This window comes from Bombyx mori, chromosome 24 (assembly GCF_030269925.1).
Source record: "Bombyx mori chromosome 24, ASM3026992v2".
Taxonomy (NCBI): Eukaryota; Metazoa; Arthropoda; class Insecta; order Lepidoptera; family Bombycidae; genus Bombyx; species Bombyx mori.
In genome coordinates this window covers 11,032,610-11,053,263 of record NC_085130.1, presented here as the reverse complement: position 1 = coordinate 11,053,263, position 20,654 = coordinate 11,032,610, and the positions used below count along the sequence as shown (strand labels likewise).

Sequence of the window (20,654 nt, the reverse complement as noted above, 5' to 3'; positions counted from 1 at the left end):
CCAAGCCTCTGCCTACCAGAACCTACCTAGCGTTTACGTTGTAGATGTCTATTGGCTCCGGTAACCATTTAACACCAGGTGCGCTGTGAGCTCGTCCACTCATCTAAGCGATAATTAATTCTATTCCTTAATAATTTTCTGTTTAAGTGATAATTCAAGAAATTCAATTCATTCGTTATTTGTGAATTATAATTTTGAAATTTTTTGTAAAAATTAACAATCAACATGATTTAATCAATTTATTTCCTTGGAGATTTAAAATAAAAATCGATATTTCTATTTTCTGGAATTAAAGAAATTTAATTAGTATTTTATTTATTTATTTTTAATAAATGTACCTATCTTTTTTTATTTGATTGGTGTTGGTAATTTTAAGTATGTATCAATGATACTATGTACACATACCATAGACCTATATAGTAGGGACACGACATATTGTTCTATACGTACAATTGTTTATATAAATAGCACCCATTTTGAAGGCACACACATAAACATATATCTATCTCGTTCTTACTCAGCACTTTAACTCGCAGGAAAACAATATAACAGTATTTCAGTGCGTACATAAAATGAAACATGAATATATGTAAATGTCTCCGTCTCCGTCTAATGAGGCCGAAAATCCGCCATGTTTAGCGCGCCAAATGTCATTGTCACGTCAGTTTTGCCGTCTGTTTTGGGTTGTACATTATTTATTGACTTTGATATCGATTTAATATGATTGCTTATATAAAATTTCTAATTTTATCATGCTTAAAACATACAAAAATAATAATTAAAACATATTTTATAGGATCTCAAGAAAGTCGATGCCCCAAAACTATTATCTATATATATTTAAATTCATTATGGAGCCCTCATCCGAAATATAGATTATAAACTTAATATATTTGAATCCGAAATATCGGACACCATTTTTCGGTCGGAATATATTCATCATGACACTAATCATAAATACCTCTTTAAAATATGTCATCAAAACATATTTAGACATTCTGTTTAGATATTTCGGGAAAAAGGCTACCGACAAAATCTCTTCGGAACTATTTAAATAAAATAGTTTTATTCCGCAGTGAGTAAAACACTATTGTAAATTCGTTAAATATTTAATAATTAAGTGATTTTAGAGAGGAAGTCACAAGGAATGACGTTTGTAATTTCATTAATGAATAAATGTTCTGTAGGTGTTTTTTTTTATCAGGCGGTCCCTTGATAACTTTAAAATTTGCGTGCGGTGCAGTAATGCGGTGCACCTTCCTTGAGGTGCGCTGCGGTAGTGTGTTACGGACTTTAGAGTCAGCAAAATAATTAAAATAGATTGTAATAGTCTAAGAAAAACACGTACTCAAAATACGATAACATTCAGCATGCTAGAAATGAGCTGATGGCACTGTACTATGCCATATCTTTATGTTTTGCGGCAAATGACAACTTTTTATAATCAGTGTAGCAAATTTTAAAAATCGTCATATCGTTTACTTGGAAAATTTGAAGCACGAACTCGTCTTAGATTTCACATAATATCTAAATCACATCATCTTTGCACATAACAATATACTTACTTCCTATTAAAGTATAAATTCTACAAATACATTCATACTCAACAATATTTAAAATAAAATAAGCCAAGAACGTTTATCGATAAAACCTACTAACATTATAATCTTCTGGGCAGCACTAAAACTGCCATGTTTTGTGGCCAGATGACGTCACAGTGGCACGAATTTTTTGTTGACGTTTCATTTCCATAGGTTTCCTACTTCAGTGACACATACGGACTTCTTGTTGTTGTCTGAAATAAAATATATGATTCATTCATTCATTCATTCAATATAATTATGAGTCATCTTTAGTGCCAAATATATAATTATTAGAAAAAAATAAATATTTATGTTTCTGGAATATTTAAGTAACATATAATAAAAATAAAGTTTCTGCAATAATGTCGATATTTTAATTTTTAAAATAAAATCACTACATAGTATAAAACAAAGTCGCTTTCTCTGTCCCTATGTATGCTTAAATCTTTAAAACTACGCAACGGATTTTGATGCGGTTTTTTTAATAGATAGAGAGATTGAAGAGGAAGGTTTATATGTATAGTAACATCCATTAAATAGTGGAGAAATCAATAATAAATTACAGTATCCGAATTCCGAAGCGCAGCGAGGGCGGGTCGCTAGTATATAATAAACTATAAGTTTAATTACAATTCCAGTATTGGGGCGGATCTTTTTCCGGTGCCCAGGAGCGATGTTGAGTTTAAATCCAGTCCTAAGCATCAATTCTCTATACCACTCTCAAATAGCCGAAGAAAATTTTGTGTCATGATATTTTCTACTAACTATGAACAAATCACGCAGGGTCATTTGGCCTGAAATTAGGTTTCTCGATGTTATGGGTACCTACCAGAAACTGACATACTTACTTAAATACGTTCAAATATATACATAATAGATTGGGGAAAAAGTCTTTTCGCATTATAGTACCTATGTATGAACTTGTTATAAAATCTCTTTGGCTATACTACATATTTGTATCTGGCTGGTTTTGGTATCATTAAAAATTTAAATTTTAAAGAAGATAATTCCAAATTCAAATAAGGAAAATGTGTGATTTTTGAGTGAATCTAATGAAGAAGTTCGATACATTTTATAATTTTATTACAAAAAAGGTAAAAATACAACGCAAGCCGCAAAAAAAAATTGCGATGTTTATGGACGTAGTGTAGTGTCTGTGAGAGTAACACAAATTCGGTTTAAGCGTTTTTAATCCGGAAATTTTGGTGACAAAGATGCACACGCGCTCTGGTCGCCAGAATCGCTCTATTACGGATAAAATGGACGCAATTTTAGAAAAAGTGGAGCAAGGTCGGCATATCAGTAGTTACAACGTAGCTGAAGAACTGGGAATTGACCGCAAAACAGCTTTGGCGCATTTTAAAAAAACTGGTTACACAATACAGCTCGATATTTGGGTACCTCACGAGCTCACTGAAAGAAACCTAATGAACCGTGTACTCATTTGTGATTCTTTATTACGACGTAATGAAACCGAACCATTTTTGAAGAAACTGATAACTGGTGATGAAAAGTGGATCACGTACGACAAGAACGTGCGAAAAAGGTCGTGGTCAAAGGCCGCTCAGGCTTCACAGACTGTGGCGAAATCCGGGTTAACTCGCAACAAGGTGATACTGTGTGTGTGGTGGGATTAGAAGGGCATTATTCATTATGAGCTGTTACCACCAGGCAGGACCATCGATTGTGAACTCTACTGCGAACAACTGATGAGATTAAAGCAAGAAGTTGAGAGAAAGCGGTCGGAATTAATCAACAGAAGGGGTGTAGTTTTTCATCATGATAACGCATTTTTAGACCTCACACATTTTTAGCCACTCAGCAAAAATCAAGAGAGCTTGGCTGGGAGGTGTTAATGCATCCGCCATATAGTTCTGACCTTACACCATCAGATTTCCGCCTGTTTCGGTCTCTTCAGAATTCTTTTGGCAGTGTCATGTTAACATCACGAGAGGACTGCGAAAACCAATTGTCGCGGTATTTTGATCAGAAGTCCCAAAATTTCTATAACAATGGGTATGGTACCTACATACTTTAGTTAAATCTCATACCTTTAAACGAGCAATTCTTGTATATTAATATAGGTATATGTAGGTATATAATCTGAATCTCGGAAACGTCTCCAACGATTTTCATAAAATTTAGTATACAGGGGATTTCGGGGGCGATAAATCGATCTAGCTACGATTTATTTTCAGTAAATGTTGTTTTATTCGTGTTTTCAATAATCAACTTGAGGTGTGGGGAGTAGATGTTGATTAGAACACGTATTGTCTGTACGACGTATTTAAGTATACTGAACTACTGACTTACACACTACACCACCGGGGTACAAGAAAAAAAAATCTAAACATATTTTTTTTTTACATAAATCTTTTTAAGAAAAACGTATTATAGTAGTACATAGTGATTACTCTTAAAACTTAATGCTAAAATTAAATTAATGCTAAAAATATTAAACATTATCTTTAAACAACTTGGTTCTATTTTTATGCACAACTTCTATCTTATCGTTTTTCATAATTTTTACATAAGTTTCTAAATCTTCAATTACGGTATATGGGCCGATATATAATTTACTTAGCATTTAGTGTTTGTTACATGTCAATCGGTTCATAAATAAAAAAGTTGTGCCAATTTTTCAATCAATATCATCAATACATATCATAAAATCGTAACTGGTCGCTGTCTGTACATGGAAGATATCTCAGAAAAAATTGTTATTGGGGGCTTTATGAACGCAATAAAACCCAAAATAATTACTTTTAGAATTTTTGTCTGTTTGTCTGTGCGTTTGTGCACGCTAATCTCAGAAACAGCTTATCGGATTTAGATGTGGTTTTCACTAATTTATTGTGGTAAACTTTATGATAAGTTATGTTTTATGATAAGTACGTGTTTACCAAACAACGTTGTGTTAGTGGGTACTACTTATTGTAAGAATGCCTCGAAAAAGATCCAACCTCTCCCAGTGCAGCAGGAATGCTAAAAGGATGAGATTAGTTCGATCACAGGAATCTGAAGGAAATCATGAACCAAGACTCAGGTTTGTCCATCGATCGTGAATCTCATGCATTATCGCTTGAATCTGAGACCTTTACTGATAGGGAAATCCATCTGAGCTCTCAGAGGGTTCGGACAGCAAATGCCCGGTCTCAGGAGACACTAGAAGATCGGGAAGCACGACTCACTGCCGATCGCGTTTCCAGTGAGCCTATGTTTCGTGATGATAATAAATAAAGCCCAAGGTCAGATGCTAAAAGTAGTGGGTGTAGATCTTAGTGTTAACTGCTTTTCACAAAGTCAACGCGGTCACACGGCTATGTAGCTCTGTCACATGTTAGCAATTTTAGCAACCTGTATACTTTGACCCCTGATGGCTATACGTGTAATGTCGTGTATAGAGAAGCATTACTTTAAATTAGATTTTTCTAAATACCCAAATGACGGTGCTTATAAACCAAAAGATATGTCCTAAAACTGATGCCCTAAGTCGCCATTCCACGCGGACGGTGTCGCGGGCTCAGCTAGTTTCTAAATAAACTGATACTGAAAACGAAGAGATCACTAAAATCTATATTCCTTTATCGGAATAAATAGTTTTCTGTCAAAGAGAAATGACATTTGATTTGTACCGATAGTGATTTGGATAAAATATTCAATTCCTTACCATTCTACATACTCATCTCAAAACACGTAATTTTGGAAATATTCCGGTAATGAATCCGACCGACGATATAATATTGTCGTCCATTTTATTCTGAATGACGTCACAGTTAACGCGACCGGATTTTATTAGGTTTGCGCGCCAATTTTGTTGTCAAGCAAGAGTTATCCTCCCAAGTTCTAGATGTACTTAGTTTAGGTCATAGTTTATGGCGCGTGATATCATATCAGATTTATTCGATTTTCTGTTTTTGTTATCTGTAAAAAGAATGTATGCGTTGTATGTATCTTCATCTAAAATCGTGAACCCAATTATTGATATGAAACTTTGCGAACATAAAAAATGCGTTTTGACCATTCCGACGAATATAGTTACGTTAGTGTCGAATGGTAGGAATTTTTATTTTTTGCACCACAGTTCGAATTGATATGAAATCTACAAACAGAACCATAACAGAACTACAAAATAGTAAATCTACTAAATATCATACTTAATCTATAAAAAAAAACACCTCCCCCTCTGCCAGGCATTAAGGAAAGTAAAGTACATTCTCACTTGTTTTTTATATTTTTTTACAATAAACAACTTTTTTTTCTATCTTCCTTTTTATTTGTTGACCTTACCATCTGTCAGTGCAGGTACTTATAAGCCATTTTCGATTCGTTTCTTTATGTCAATAAAGCGGCATAAACAAAAAAAACAAATCTAGCTGAAAGAGCACAAGCGACGCTCGATGTCATATTATTTGGGTGACAGACAAATTATTTAAGCAACACCACACCGCGTAATTGGTGGAAGTCAAAATGATTTCAAAATGATTTAAGTTATGTCTTAATAAAAACTTCAAACAGGAAAAACGCTTTGTCTCTTATTGAATTATTTATCTGAGCACCTGGTTTATCTCTCGGTCTTATTTATTATTTATGATTCAATTAAAATCCAAAATCCGCGTCGAATATTAATATATTGCCACTTTGGAAACAACACAAAGTAGTATTGTTTTAAAGATTTTAATGAATGCGGCATCAATCGACAGAGAAAAATTCGCTGCTTTCGACTACATAGTATTTAATTATCTTATTTTCAACCTAGATGTCGCTTAAACCAAATAGCCTTTCACCCCTCGATATCATATCACCGCCCGGGAGATAAATTAAAATCGTGATCATTCAACGCGACCTCAAATATTATTGTGTATAATCTATGAACGCGACTGTTGCGCGCAGGCGCGTAGGCACTTTAGTACGTACCTACATAATACAAATAAATACACTTATTACATATTAGTAATTATTTAAGATTTAAGCTTCACTCTTCAGTCGATTTCCAGATTCCAGAGTTCGTCAAGAAGTGACTTGAAGCGAGTCGCCGCTAGTGTGTATGTGTTTACATTAAGCGCTCTTCAAAATCCAATCGTATGTATTTTGATTTCATTATTTACGTAAAAATTTCCAAACGAGTTCAAATATGTATATTAAACTTATTTGTTTTTATTATTGTTCCTTTCATTATGTTATTTGTTCAATTAAATAGGTAGTTAACTCGTTATTTAAGTAGAGTGATGGTAATTTTAGGTTATGTTTCGCCATTTATGTGATAGTTATTAAATATATTGTCCTAAGTAGGTACTTTCTATACTAATATATAAATCTACAGTGGTTTTTACGGATATTCCGTTATAACTACTGAACCATGCATCCGATTGACTTGAAACTTGGTATCCATGTAGAAAATACATATTAATATGTATATGGCTAAACTTTCCTTTTGGGTCCGTCGATTTGGAAGTTCACAATATTTTTGTAGATAGTACTCATAAATAAAAATCTTTTTGCAAAATTTCAAGTTGCGGAGACTCACGGTTTACGAGATAAAAATTTTTAAAGTTTCCGTCAATATTAGAAAAATCGTCAAGGTAGATGTCACATTTGACGTTTCACGTTCCATTCACGGTAAGCGTGTATTTTGTTAAATTTTATGTCATGTTTTTACTGAAATGTATTTTATTATTTTAATATATTCACATAGTAAATTTGTTGTAATTAATGTGCATTGTAATTGTTTCTGTAATAAGCAATTATATTGACTTTTTTACATAAAAAGTAACAAAATTTTGTTTATACTGTGGAACGGAACGTGAAATGACGCATTTTTTTTTAATAGCGTCTTTTTATTTGTCTCTGTAATAAACTAACTTTTTAAATAAGATTTAAATATAAAACAGTAAAATGCTCGTGTTTTGGAAATAAAATTGCAAAAATATTCGAAAAATATCGAAAACCGAATCAGAGCAGCCCACTTTCTACCTGGTCTTGTCTGTCCTACCCCTAGAGTGTATATAAAAAACCGGAGGCGCGGAGAGAGAGCAGTCCTCGCCCGCTGTGACGGAGCACGGAAACAGTGCGAGGCGGAGCGGCTGACGCTGGTCGCCGTAGAACTTGTATCTCAAGGTGGGTGGCGCATTTACGTTGTGGATGTCTATGGGCTCCAGTAACGACTTAACACCAGGTGGGCTGTGAGCTCGTCCACCCATCAAAGCAATAAAAAAAAAAAAAAATAGTGCTATTCTAACCTCAAAACATTAACCGTGAATATCTTCATAACCATGAGGTTCCGCGGGGTGGGAATGGTGCAGGGGGTAAACCCTTACCCCCCCCTCCCCCCACCCCCATCCCGACCCAAAAATCGACGGACCCAAAAGGAAAGTTTAACCATTATTTTTTTGTCAAAGCGGGACGTCTGCGAAATTATGTGATAAAAAAGTATTTAGTGCTTTACAAGGTTTTTTAAGGGATTTTATGACCTGGTAACTAAGACCTTTAAGTCATGTCTTATTTTAATTTATCTTCTTATTTTTATGAAAAATGATGAAATGAAATGAAGATGATTAATTTGAGACATTAATCAACTGGGATGAAATCAAATGAAATGAGATGAGATGATATGGGATGAAATATAATTTCAGTAAAATGGTGGTCATCTACTGAGACTTTTTCATTGGACTTTTTTGGAGGATCCCGAGAAGTGACGTCCAGCGGCTTTGTTTCATTTTCCCACATTTGTGCACCTTCACAGATATTAAACAGTTAATAAACCACCGTTATTACACATTTAAACCTGAAGAAACACTAAATAGACAAAATAAAACAAATCACACAACTTCACTCCTCGCGTTCCCGCCAAAAAGTTCCCATTTTCTTATAGAAGATAGTATAACACAAAATAATCGAAAGCACTAAACACAAAATAGTTAGTACTCTGTAATAGTTTGTACCTCTTTTGTTAAATTAGCCCATTTAAACACTTCTAGCTCTATGTTGAATTGAAAAATAAAAGTTATCGTTTGGTCTGTTTGCAAAAGCGGAACTATGTCGGCCTCACTGGGGACAGAATGCCCGAAAGCGGGACTGTCCCGCCCAAATCGGGACGTATGGTCACATTAATTATACTAATATTTAACGCTAACTTTTGCATATAATGCGACCGATCCATTTAAAACGGCGGCTCTTAAACTTATTTTGTCTTCTGCTCACTTTGAGAATGAATTATTTTTTAGCGCCCCCATTTTTTTCTGCGTCTCTTGCCGTCCCTCTTTAGACCTGTAGCGCTCACAAGGGGGCGTTATCTCACACTTTGGAAAAGGCTGATTTAAAATATTCATCCCATGTATCTATCTCCCATAAATTTAACATTTTACGTTTACTATTTCAGATAAACATGGAGACAGAAGGACAGAAATTCTACAAACACAAAATCAAACTCAATACTTCGAACAATCACGGAATGTTTTCTGTACTGGTACCCAAAGGAAGTACCTCTTATCATGAACAAGTCAATGATCAAAATATTATTAATTCGAAAAACATAGAATGCGACGTAATTATTAACGAAGTAATTATTAAAATGGAAAGAGAGGTGAAATATTTATTTTTATGTAGTTTGTGACGCAGTAAAAAGTATTTCTATGTGTTATTTTGATATATAAACTTTGAAGTCGTCGTGGCTTAAAGGATAAGGCGTCCGGCGCATTCGTATGTAGCGATGCACCGGCGTTCGAATCCCGCAGGCGGGTACCAATTTTTCTAATGAAATACACGTACTTAACAAATCTTCACGGTTGACTTCCACAGTGAAGGGATAATATCGTGTAATAAAAATCAAACACGCAAAGTTATAATTTGCGTGATTACTGGGCCTCTTGTGAGTCCGCACGGGTAGGTACCACCGCCCTGCCTATTTCCACCGTGAAGCAGTAATGCGTTTCGGTTTGAAGGGTGAGGCAACCGTTGTAACTACACTGAGACCTTAGAACTTGTCTCAAGGTGGGTGGCGATTTACGTTGTAGATGTCTATGGGCTCCAGTAACCACTTAACACCAGGTGGGCTGTGGGCTCCTCCACCCATCTTTATCAAAATATTTTCAATATTTTTTACATAAGAGAGCAATAAACATCCATTTATCCCTCCATCCTTATAACTGTTCGCGTTTACAATTGTACTTAGGATGATGCGGAATTTAATACTGATTATTAATGTCACAAATATTTTCTTTTAGTATGAAGATGAAATAGACAACCCTGAATTAACAGAAACAGAAGGAACCATTAATAATGACAGCAGCTTTCAACGGGCTATTATTGACATCATACCTGAAAAAAATATGGATGTAATGAGGAAATCTTTAGAAGATGATAATGAAAATGAACAAATAATTCAAAAAGCGGATGATCATACAATATGGAAGAAAAACAAACAGGCTGGATTTAAAAGAAGCCACATTGATTTCTTAAGGGAAAATGAAGGTTTTGTCCGGGAATCAACATCATGTAAAGAAACAGATGATCGGTCTTCAAATGATAAAGATGATCAAGCACCAAAGAAGAGAAAAAAAACAAGCCCAAAAGATGGAAAAGTAGATAATGCAGGATTAAAAAAGAAAAGAATAAATAAGAAAAAGATAAGAAAGGATGCTAGATCAAAGGGCATTCAATATATTAAGGCAAATGGTACAATCGCGAAAGAAAGAACCATGAAACCGAATCCTTGCTTGGAAAAGAACTGTCCCTACAAATGTCAAGAGATAACCACGGAAAGAAGGAGTGCCATATTTAAACATTTCTGGGAATTGTCTATGGAAAGAAAAAAGCAATGGATAATCTCTATGACCACTAAGCAATCCATAAAAAGGAAAAGATCCAAAAACTCAAATTACAGGAATAATACGTTCTTTTATTTTATAAATGATGGAGAAAGTCGGCGTCAAGTCTGTTTGAAATTCCTCATGAATACACTTGATGTCACCCAAAGGTACATTTATTATACATTGACGAAATAGGAACTTGGTATTACCGAAAGAAGATTGAAGAAGAAAATTAATCCAGCCCCCTCGTGGTAGTCTAGGGCTCCGGAAATCAGCACGAAGGGACTGTCAAACACGTGCCGGCGTCGTAATGTTTTTTTCTTATAATAGACTAGCCGTACTCGCCCGCTTCGCTGGACATTTAAAATTAACATTATTATTTATTCTCATTATTATTAGGGAGTCCAACACTCATATAAATATTAGCCTATCCATTAAGTACATGTATTTTCTACATGGATACCAAGTTTCAAATCAATCGAATACATGGTTCAGTAGTTATAACGGAACATCCGTAAAAACCACTAGATTTGTATATTAATAAAGAAGTATAGATTATTAGCTTATCACTCACCACGAACCAATGACCTCATCGTATTGCGCCGTAGGATAGGTGGTTTCAGGGTGAGGGTGTGGCAGGGAAAGTAGGGGATGATGAGGTAGCAAGAAGCATGGAGGGTAAAGGTAAGGAGAACCGTCTCTGTGTGTGAAAAAGTGTCCGTTAAAATCTGCTCAATAAGGGTGGCGCTACAGTAGCAACCGGGTAAATTTTAAAAAAGGCGTTGAAAGTTTTTAGCATAAGATAGAGAAATAAAAAAAGACGAAAGAACTGTAAGCACTACAAAATCACAAAAAGTATATTATTTAAAGCTGATAAGAAAATGCAATCGATGTCTCCACGTTTTACCACAGCAATAATTTTAGGTTATATTGACGAAATTAGTTTGGACTACGTAAACATGTAAGGTCTTGTATATTACACTGTCACTAACTACTCTAGTCAATAAATATATTAAATTTCCTAACTCAGTATACTTCAATCAGTTAGCAACTGCTCAATTCGTATCATACCCTGTGCCTGTGCTAGCGCCATTCTGGAGGATTTTTGAACTATTATTTAGTGCTGAAAGTAGGACACTTTTTCAAGCTTCTCCCATATGAGACGGTTCTCCTTTTACCTCTACCTTCCACATAAGCGAGAAGTGTCAAATGTCAAGTCACGAATGCCTGTGTCAATCCGCGTCCAGTGTTGCCGTGGTAAAAAACTCAAAACCCACAGATTGGTTTCGAAAATTATAATTAAAAAATCCCTATTATAGCAATGCTACATTTTTCCTACAACGCTGCACTGTGACGCGCTCACTCACACAACGATAACCATGAGTAATCTACGCATCGCCACCCCACTATGACGTCTACGATCGCTATTTAAGAAGCCGCAGCGCGCCAGTTATGACATTCGATAGCTAGACGGCAACGAGTGCGATAGCCCCGCAGTCCACTCGTCTGCCCAAGTTTGATCTGAGCGGTAGCCCCGCAGCCCTCAGAAAAAGCATCAGCTAGGAGGTTAAGGAACGCGGTAGCCCCGCAGCCCGTTCCAAGAACCACCCTCGGGAATTGTACGTTTACCTTACTATCTACGTATCCGTGTGTTTTGTATAATTTGTTACATGAACGAATAAAATTCCTGTTTACTCAGACATCAGTTATTTTAATTCATCTGGCAACATCATATTGGCGCCCAACGGCAAAAAAAAACTACCAAGGATCTACCCTCAATAAATTGGATTTGGAAGAATTGTAATCTACCCACACAAAATGTCAGAAGAAAAACCTGAACTGATGGGTATGACGCAGGAGCAATTCACGACACTCATTAACAAGTTGTCAATTACATACGAAGGTAGCCAACACAAAAGCAGTTTCGCTCGTTGCACAAAAAGGGACGACGGAGAAAGAAATCATAATAAAGTAGAAGAGTTTATCACAAATATTACTATCTACAAGAAAATTGAAAAAATCACCGACGAAGACGCTCTCGAAGGATTAACGTTGTTACTAACAGGACAAGCAGCTACGTGGTGGAGTGGCGTCAGAGGTGAGATAAAAAAGTGGAATCAAGCTTTAGACGCGATCAGAAGTGCATTTGCCCCAAAAATGCAACCGCATGAAGTTTACCTGGAATTGTTTGCGAAGAAGCAAACAAACGAAACTATTGATGCATTCGTTTGTGACAAACTTGCCTTGCTATCGCATCTTCCAGCAAAAAGGCACAAGGAAGAAGAGGAACTGGATTTCGTATACGAACTCCTCAATATCCGCTTCAAAAAAGAAATTCCTCGCTATGAGATCAAATCGTTCTCAGAGCTATTGGAACGAGGTCGACATATTGAAAACCTTGCCAAAGAAGCCGAAGAAATTGCAGAAACTAGCCTGCGCACGGGTATTGAGAGGAAGTAGCCGAAAAGATGTTCCTTCTGTGGCAAGAAAGGCCATCTTCAAGAAGTTTGCCGTAAAAGATTGTCAGAGGAAGCAATGGAAAAAATAAGTCCTCAAGCGAAAGAGTACAGATAAGCTGTTATGGTTGTGGAGCACCGGGGGTATTTCGCAGCAACTGCGAAACGTGTAAAAACAATGAAAGGCCGCCAAAACCAGTGTCATTTTATGCACCACAAACTACCATTAATAATGCTAAGATACCAACCATTGAAATCAACGTGAAAGGCGAACATGGCTACGCACACATTGATACCGCAGCTAGAACTAGTATGGCAGGTACATATTTGTACAAGACACTAGTATGTCAAGGTACTAAATTTGACGAAAAGCCAGCTGACGTCATCCTCGCTGATGGTACCAAAGAATAACGAAGCTACTGACTGCTACAGTGGATGTTATGGTAGGAGGACGACTTTCACCTATCACATTTTCTGCAATGCCAGAAGCAAAAGACAACAGAACCCTGCTGGGTATAGATTTCTTGGAGAAGTTTGGAATTGTTCTAAATTTACCCCAACGTGTGTGGTACTTCTTAGATGATACAAAAGAAAAATTTCAGTTTATAAGATTGTCAAGCGACATAGTTCCATTAAAAGCAGCTAGATCGCTGACCTTTAATGAGAGACCTTGCAAGATTGACAGCGGTGAAGCAGGTTTGAGCGATTTCCTAAAATACGCAAAGGAGTTAAAAATGCTTTCACTAATGAAAAATACTCCTTCACCACTTCACAGTGATCACGGTGATATCAGTCCCATCCCAACCAAGAGGGCCCGTTATGCATTGGTAAAATTGGACACACCGCCACGACCAGTGCGACCAGTGCGACCACGTGAACCAGCCGATGCAGCGTCTTGTGTTGATCCTCGCATTACTTATTTACCAATAAATCCTATAAACATGTATTCTTTGGACATTTATTTGAAACCTCACGAAAGCTCTGTATTCACAAATGAAGAACGAGTAGTATTCAATGGTCTACTTCATGAATATAGGGACATATTTAATAAAAACGGAAATCCCACACCGTTCGCAGTACATAGAATAGACACGGGAACACATCCGCCTATTAGTGTTAAGCCCTACAGATTGTCACCAGCTCGACAAACACAACTTAGGGAAAAACTTGATGAAATGATTAGTAATGATATAATCAAAGAGAGTGATTCACCATGGGCAGCACCCGTTATTCTAGTACCAAAAGGGGATAACGACGTTCGAGTTTGCATAGACTATAGAAAACTAAATGAAATCACAAAACCAGATAGGTATCCATTACCACGTATTGATGACCTGCTTCATCAAGCAATGGGGTTGCCATATATGTCTACACTCGACTTACAATCAGGATACTATCAAATAGTGGTAAATCCAGACGATCAAGACAAAACAAGCTTTATATCACCGTTTGGAAATTTTCGTTTTAAAAGAATGCCATTTGGATTACGAAATGCTCCAGCAACTTTTCAAAGGCTAATGGATAAATTTATACAAGGCTTAAAGACAAAGTACACACTAGCATACTTAGATGATTGTATAACAAGAGCAAACTCCTTTAAAGAGCATGTAGAGAATCTGCAAGAAATATTTAATAAGCTACGTGAGTACAAACTCAGAGCTAACAGAAACAAATGTAAATTCGGATGCACAGAAATAAAATACCTAGGACATATTATTGTACCTGAGGGAATAAAGTCTGACCCAGAAAAGGTATCAGCAATTATGAAACTCAACAAACCCAAAACAATGAAACAATTAATGTCGTTTCTCCAAACTGCGTCATGGTATCGAAGATTCATAAGAAATTTTGCACAAATTGCACAACCTTTAACCAATCTAACAAAGAAGAAAGTAAGTTGGAAATGGGAGTCAAAACAACAAGAAGCTTTCGACAAATTAAAGCTCGCCTTGACGACTGCCCCAGTCTTAAGACAAGCTAACACTAATTTACCTTTCACAATTAAAACAGATGCAAGCCAGTATGCTATAGGAGCAGCTTTAGTGCAGGGGGAGGGAGAAGAAGAACACCCAGTAGAATACGCAAGTAGACTCCTGAATACAGCTGAATGCAATTATACTGTAACTGAGAAAGAAGCATTAGCCATAGTTTGGGCTATTTCAAAGTTCCGAGGATACATAGAAGGAACAAAATTTGTAACTATAACAGATCACCAACCGCTGAAGTGGTTAATGAACCTAAAAACTCCAACGGGTCCAACTCTAGCACGTTGGGCACTCCAGTTACAACCCTATGATTTCCAAATTAAGTATTCTCCAGGACGAACTAATGTCGTGGCCGACACACTATCTCGACCACCATGTCAGGATCATGATGACGATTGTACCATTTGTCGTATAGATCTCGAGATGCCGAAACTTAATGAAAAACATTTAAGAGACGAACAATTAAAAGATGAAGTTCTAAAAAATATAATTGAAACTTTAGAAGAAGGAGGACATTCCATAAACTATGCTGAATATGTTAAAAAAGGATATATACTACATAAAGGTGTTTTGTATCTTTACACTCCAGAACAAGACGACGAAAATGCAAAGTTAATAGTCCCTTGTCACGAAATAACTAACGTCCTTAAAGCGTTTCACGATTCACACACTGCTGGACATATGGGAGCAGAAAGAACTCTTCAGCGAATCATAAAAAAAAATTATTGGAAAGGGCAACGAAAAGATGTCATAAAATACGTGAAAACATGTGAAGAATGTCAGAAATATAAACCTTCAAATCAGAAACCAGCAGGTTTATATCAATCTACTCCAAATACCCAGAGGTTTGAAGTATTATCAGTAGACTTGTTTGGTCCGTTACCAAAAGGCCTTTCTGGTGAAAAATGGATATTTATAATAGAAGACATGGCTTCACGATGGGTTGAAATGTTTCCGTTGAGAGAAGCTACAGGTGAAAGCTGCGCTTTGATTTTGCTAAATGAAATATTTCTCCGAGATTGACTACCACGAAAAATAGTTTGTGATAATGGAGTACAGTTTATATCGGCAGTAATGCAAAAACTTACATACTGCTTAGAAATCCAACAAGTTTTCACTCCAGTATATCATCCTTTTCAACAATTGACCACATCCATACAATAGAGTTAATAATAGAAAAATATCAAGAACACCAGAGAACTCTATATATAACTTTTATTGACTACCAAAAAGCTTTCGACACCGTTTCGCACAACAGCATATGGGAAAGTTTGGCAGAGCAAGGAGTTGAAGAAGTATATATAAAGACTATCCAAAATATATACAATAACAATAAAGGAAGGATCAAACTCGAATCCATTGGCCCACGGTTTCCCATTCAAAGAGGAGTAAGACAGGGGGACCCCCTTTCCCCAATACTATTTATATCAATCCTGGAAAACATCATTGGCAAGCTGGACTTTCACAAAATAGGACTTTGTATAAAAGGAGAATATTTAAGTCATCTTAGGTTCGCAGACGACCTAGCACTTCTGTCAGAGACGGCCGGCCAGATGCAATACATGATAGAGACTCTTCACCAAGCCAGTATCAAGGTGGGGCTCGAGATGAACCTTACTAAAACCAAAATAATGACCAACAACAGATGGAAAAATCCTATAAAAATCAATGGAAAGCCACTAGAATATGTAGAGAAATACATATACTTGGGAAAACTGCTAAGTTTTGCCAAAAACAGCGACATACTAGAAATGGAAAGAAGGGTTCAATCGACATGGAATAAATTTTGGAACCTAAAGGAAATTTTCAAAAGTAATATGCCCACAGACATCAAAACAAAAGTTATGAACTCAAGTCTCTTACCATGCCTGACGTATGGGTGCCAGACGTGGAAGTTCTCCTCTAAAGCCACAAATAAAATCAGGACCTGTCAAAGGGGGATGGAGAGGAGTATGCTCAAAATAAGGAAGATGGATAAGGTAAGGCATACTAAGATAAGAAGAACCACTAACGCGACCGACGCCCTGACTTATGCACTAAAACTAAAATGGAAATGGGCTGGCCATGTCGCGAGATATACAGACCAGAGATGGACTGCGAAAGTTACATCTTGGAACGGCCCAACGGGCAAGAGAAGTCGAGGGAGACCACTAACCAGATGGGAAGACGATCTTAGACGAACAGCTGGCGCAAACTGGATAGACGTAGCACAGGATAGAGACGCTTGGGCATCTTTGGAGGAGGCCTTTACCCGATCCGGGGTTCTTGCTAACTAAATTTAACTGATTTATTACAAAACTCTTTTACATCCTAAATACTTATACATACATTTATATTTATTATATATTTTTTTTAAACTTTGTAAAGCAAGAAATAAAGGGCTTATTATTATTATTATTATTATTATTATATCATCCTGAACCAAATGTAGTTGAAAGAAAGAATAGAGACATGAAAACACAAATAGCTATAATGGTTAAAGACAAACACCATTTGTGGCCGTCAACACTTCCAGATATGCGATTTGCAATGAATACAGCTCGTTGTCGATCTACATGCTTTTCACCAGCCTACTTAACGTTTGGAAGAGAATTATGGACACCGTACGAATTGACTCATGACCTTAGTTCGATGGTAGCATCTGAAAACTTTCTGGCAGAAATCACACCTACGCTAAAACAACTAGCCCAGGATTTGAAGCTAGCAAGAGAAAATGCAGAGATCAACATGGATGAAGCTCGGCATAAATCAAATTATAAGAGAAGACCGGACCCAGGACATAAAGTTGGAGACCTAGTCTTAATAGAATCACATCCTATTAGTAATCTTAACAAGCAATTTTCTGCCAAATTTGCACCAAAGCGAGATGGTCCTTATGTGATAATGAAGAAACACGGTACTTCTACCTATGATGTTGCAAACCCAGATTCACCAGATATATCAATTGGGAAATACCACTCCTCTGCAATAACAAAATTTGAGAAGAGAGATAATAGCATAGTCCAGCCGACTTATCGAATACGTTGTCGAGGACGACCACGTAAAACCTAAGGTGCTGATACTCTGTCGAGACGACTTTAGAGTACCAGAGGGGGAGGATATAGCAATGCTACATTTTTCCTACAACGCTGCACTGTGACGCGCTAACTCACACAACGATAACCATGAGTAATCTACGCATCGCCACACCACTACGACGTCTACGATCGCTATTTAAGAGGCCGCAGCGCGCCAGTTATGACACCGGTCACCGTCCTCGTCGAACCCGTCGCTTGCGACGAAGGGCTCGACGAGCGAACTAACCCATAGGCACAGCCCACTGAGTTTCTCGCCGGATCTTCTCAGTGGGTCGCGCTTCCGATCCGGTGGTAGATTCTGCGAAGCACTGCTCTTGCTAGGGTCAGTGTTAGCAACTCTCCGGTTGAGCCCCGCGAGCTCACCTACTAACGTTAGGGTGAAGCTGAAATAGCCTCTCAAGGCTATCAGCATAGGTAGGAAAAAAAAAAAAAAAAAAAACAGTTATGACATTCGATAGCTAGACGGCAACGAGTGCGATAGCCTCGCAGTCCACTCGTCTGCCCAAGTTTGATCTGAGCGGTAGCCCCGCAGCCCTCAGAGAAAGCATCAGCTAGGAGGTTAAGGAACGCGGTAGCCCCGCAGCCCGTTCCAAGAACCACCCTTAGGAATTGTACGTTTACCTTACTATCTACGTATCCGTGTGTTTTGTATAATTTGTTACATGAACGAATAAAATTCCTGTTTACTCAGACATCAGTTATTTTAATTCATCTGGCAACATTATACTATGAAATATAACTGCATGGACCCCTTCTTAATGGTCTAGAATAAGCCAGCTAGCAAGGAAAGAACCGCGACCTTATAATGCTGAAAATCTGACACACAAGGATTTATTGAATTTCGATGACACATCTGAAAAATATTTCAAGGGTAGGAAATCTTGTTGTAGGGGCAGCCGTTGTAACTACACTGAGACCTTAGAACTTATATATCTCAAGGTGGGTGGCGCACTTATGTTATAGATGTCTATGGGCTCCAGTAACCGCTTAACACCAGGTGGGCTGTGAGCTTGTCCACCTATCTAAGCAATAAAAAAAAAATCTCAAATAATACTGAATTAGTATTATCTAAAGATGATATTCCTACAATGAGACTGATTTCACTCGATTACTTATTACAAAATAATTCAAAATATGAACACTTGACTGGTTCTTTGATTGAGACTGGTTTGGTCTGGTTTGGTTGGACTGGTTTGATTGATGTAACTGGTTCTTTGATTAAGACTAAAAAGTAAATAAATATAATTGATGTTTCCACATCTAGACTGTTATACTTAATAAATTATTCTAAATAAATTCTTTAACCGATGTTACATTGTGTGTATTTCTTTGATTTCCTTAATATAAGCACCTGAGATTTTCGTTCATCGTGATTATATTTAATAATATATTTTCGTTTGAATACTTTAAAAAATATTATATGTAAGTTTATGTGTATATGGTATGTAAATATTTGTGTATGTATTTGTCACCTTAATATATATAAATTACGTGTCACGTTTTTTGTCCGCAATGGACACCTAAACCACTGAACCGATTTTAACTTTTATTATTTTAAATATGTGTTTTGTTCCGACTTAGGCCATAGGATGGTTTTTATTTCGATTAATGGTCGCAATATTTATTAATTACTAATAAAATGATTTCTTATGTTGATTATTGTTATTAATTGTAAGTTTCAAAAGTCTAAAACAGAAGGCTCCTTAAATCACTTTTTACAGACAATTGTAATACTGACTGACATTAATATCTCATAGATGGCGCTGTGTTAAAAATACCAACGTTTCACATAAGCTACAATTTAGCGGCGTAAACGCAATACAGTTAAATCCAATTGTTCTTACTTTCTTAATTTTTGGTAATTAGCATAGCCGGCCACGTGTTATTTAGAAACAAACACGTTAGCCACAGCAACGTGTGGCCGAGTCTGCTAGTTTAATATAAATTTCATTGCACCTAGGCAGTCCGCTGGTGGTAGGACCTCTTGTAAGTCCGCGCGGGAAGGTACCACCACCCTATTTCTGCCGTGAAGCAGTAATGCATTTCGGTTTAAAGGGCGGGGCAGCCGTTGTAACTATAATTGAGACCTTAGAACTTATATCTCAAGGTGGGTGGCGCATTTACCTTGTAGATGTCTATGGGCTCCAGTAACAACTTAACGCCAGGTGGGCTGTAAGCTCGTCCACTCATCAAAGCAATAAAAAAAAAAAACAATAATATAGTCCGAGAGCCGGCACCAATTTTTGGGTAAGTATTTGAGGCAAGTTGAAAACTTGGTCCATACTTCTCCTGCTACACCCCAACTCGGAACTACATACATGGCTGGTGAGTAGCGGGGCTAAATAAGTTACGTCTCTACTACTACGTACTACATACGTTTCTTGCCAGTTCTTCTCAGGATGGAGGCTAGTTTTTGTGAATTGGCGGTAGTTCTTTTTGACGTTCAACATGTATGTACTTTCATTTATGTTGAATATTTTTTTTTTGATTTGATCTCTGCAACGCTCTTAGAGCCGATACCACATCCCTAGAATTATCGAGAATATTCTACACAAGTCGAGCATTGTGTTTCCGCTACCTGACAATAGATGGCGTTGTACTTCTCGAGCGCTCTAGGTGCTACTAGATCCTTCGATGTTCGCTCGACGATAGATGGCGTTACTCTTAGCAGCGTAACATTATAATAATATTATTATAGCGTAGTCTAAAAGCGGCTTTAGACTACCAGCGTATAGGTAGGGAATAA

The 20,654-nt window shown here is 36.9% G+C and overlaps 2 protein-coding genes and 1 long non-coding RNA gene across 6 annotated transcripts in view; 2 read left to right on the top strand and 1 right to left on the bottom strand.

The window, feature by feature from the left end:
• The window catches only part of LOC134201268 (uncharacterized), a 395,935-nt gene that overhangs the window by 165,456 nt on the left and 209,825 nt on the right, over positions 1-20,654 (top strand). The gene's annotated exons all lie outside the window — the stretch shown is intronic.
• Positions 1,088-6,269, bottom strand: LOC134201279 (uncharacterized). Its single transcript, XR_009976503.1, has 2 exons — positions 5,254-6,269; positions 1,088-1,795 (listed from the first exon to the last, which is right to left on the bottom strand). It is a non-coding gene; the product is annotated as an uncharacterized LOC134201279 (long non-coding RNA).
• Positions 6,364-13,792, top strand: LOC101740008 (activity-regulated cytoskeleton associated protein 2). Of its 4 annotated transcripts, XM_038019805.2 has the most exons (5): positions 6,392-6,492; positions 6,581-6,665; positions 7,582-7,700; positions 8,962-9,165; positions 9,806-12,090. In XM_038019805.2, exons 4-5 carry the CDS (start codon positions 8,968-8,970, stop codon positions 10,583-10,585), a joined length of 978 nt encoding a protein of 325 aa, XP_037875733.1. In that variant the 5' UTR covers positions 6,392-6,492; positions 6,581-6,665; positions 7,582-7,700; positions 8,962-8,967; the 3' UTR covers positions 10,586-12,090. The 4 variants fall into 4 exon arrangements, with proteins under 4 accessions (XP_037875732.1, XP_037875733.1, XP_037875734.1 ...); XM_038019806.2 differs by lacking the exon at positions 7,582-7,700; XM_038019803.2 differs by lacking the exon at positions 6,392-6,492 and having other exon boundaries at positions 6,516-6,665; positions 9,806-13,792.

Bases quoted from the DNA above. Each gene is read 5' to 3' on its own strand.
- LOC101740008 (XM_038019804.2), top strand. From the start codon at position 8,968: ATGGAGACAGAAGGACAGAAATTCTACAAACACAAAATCAAACTCAAT. The intron at 9,166-9,805 runs GTGAAATATTTA...ATTTTCTTTTAG, and splicing joins TTATTAAAATGGAAAGAGAG to TATGAAGATGAAATAGACAA.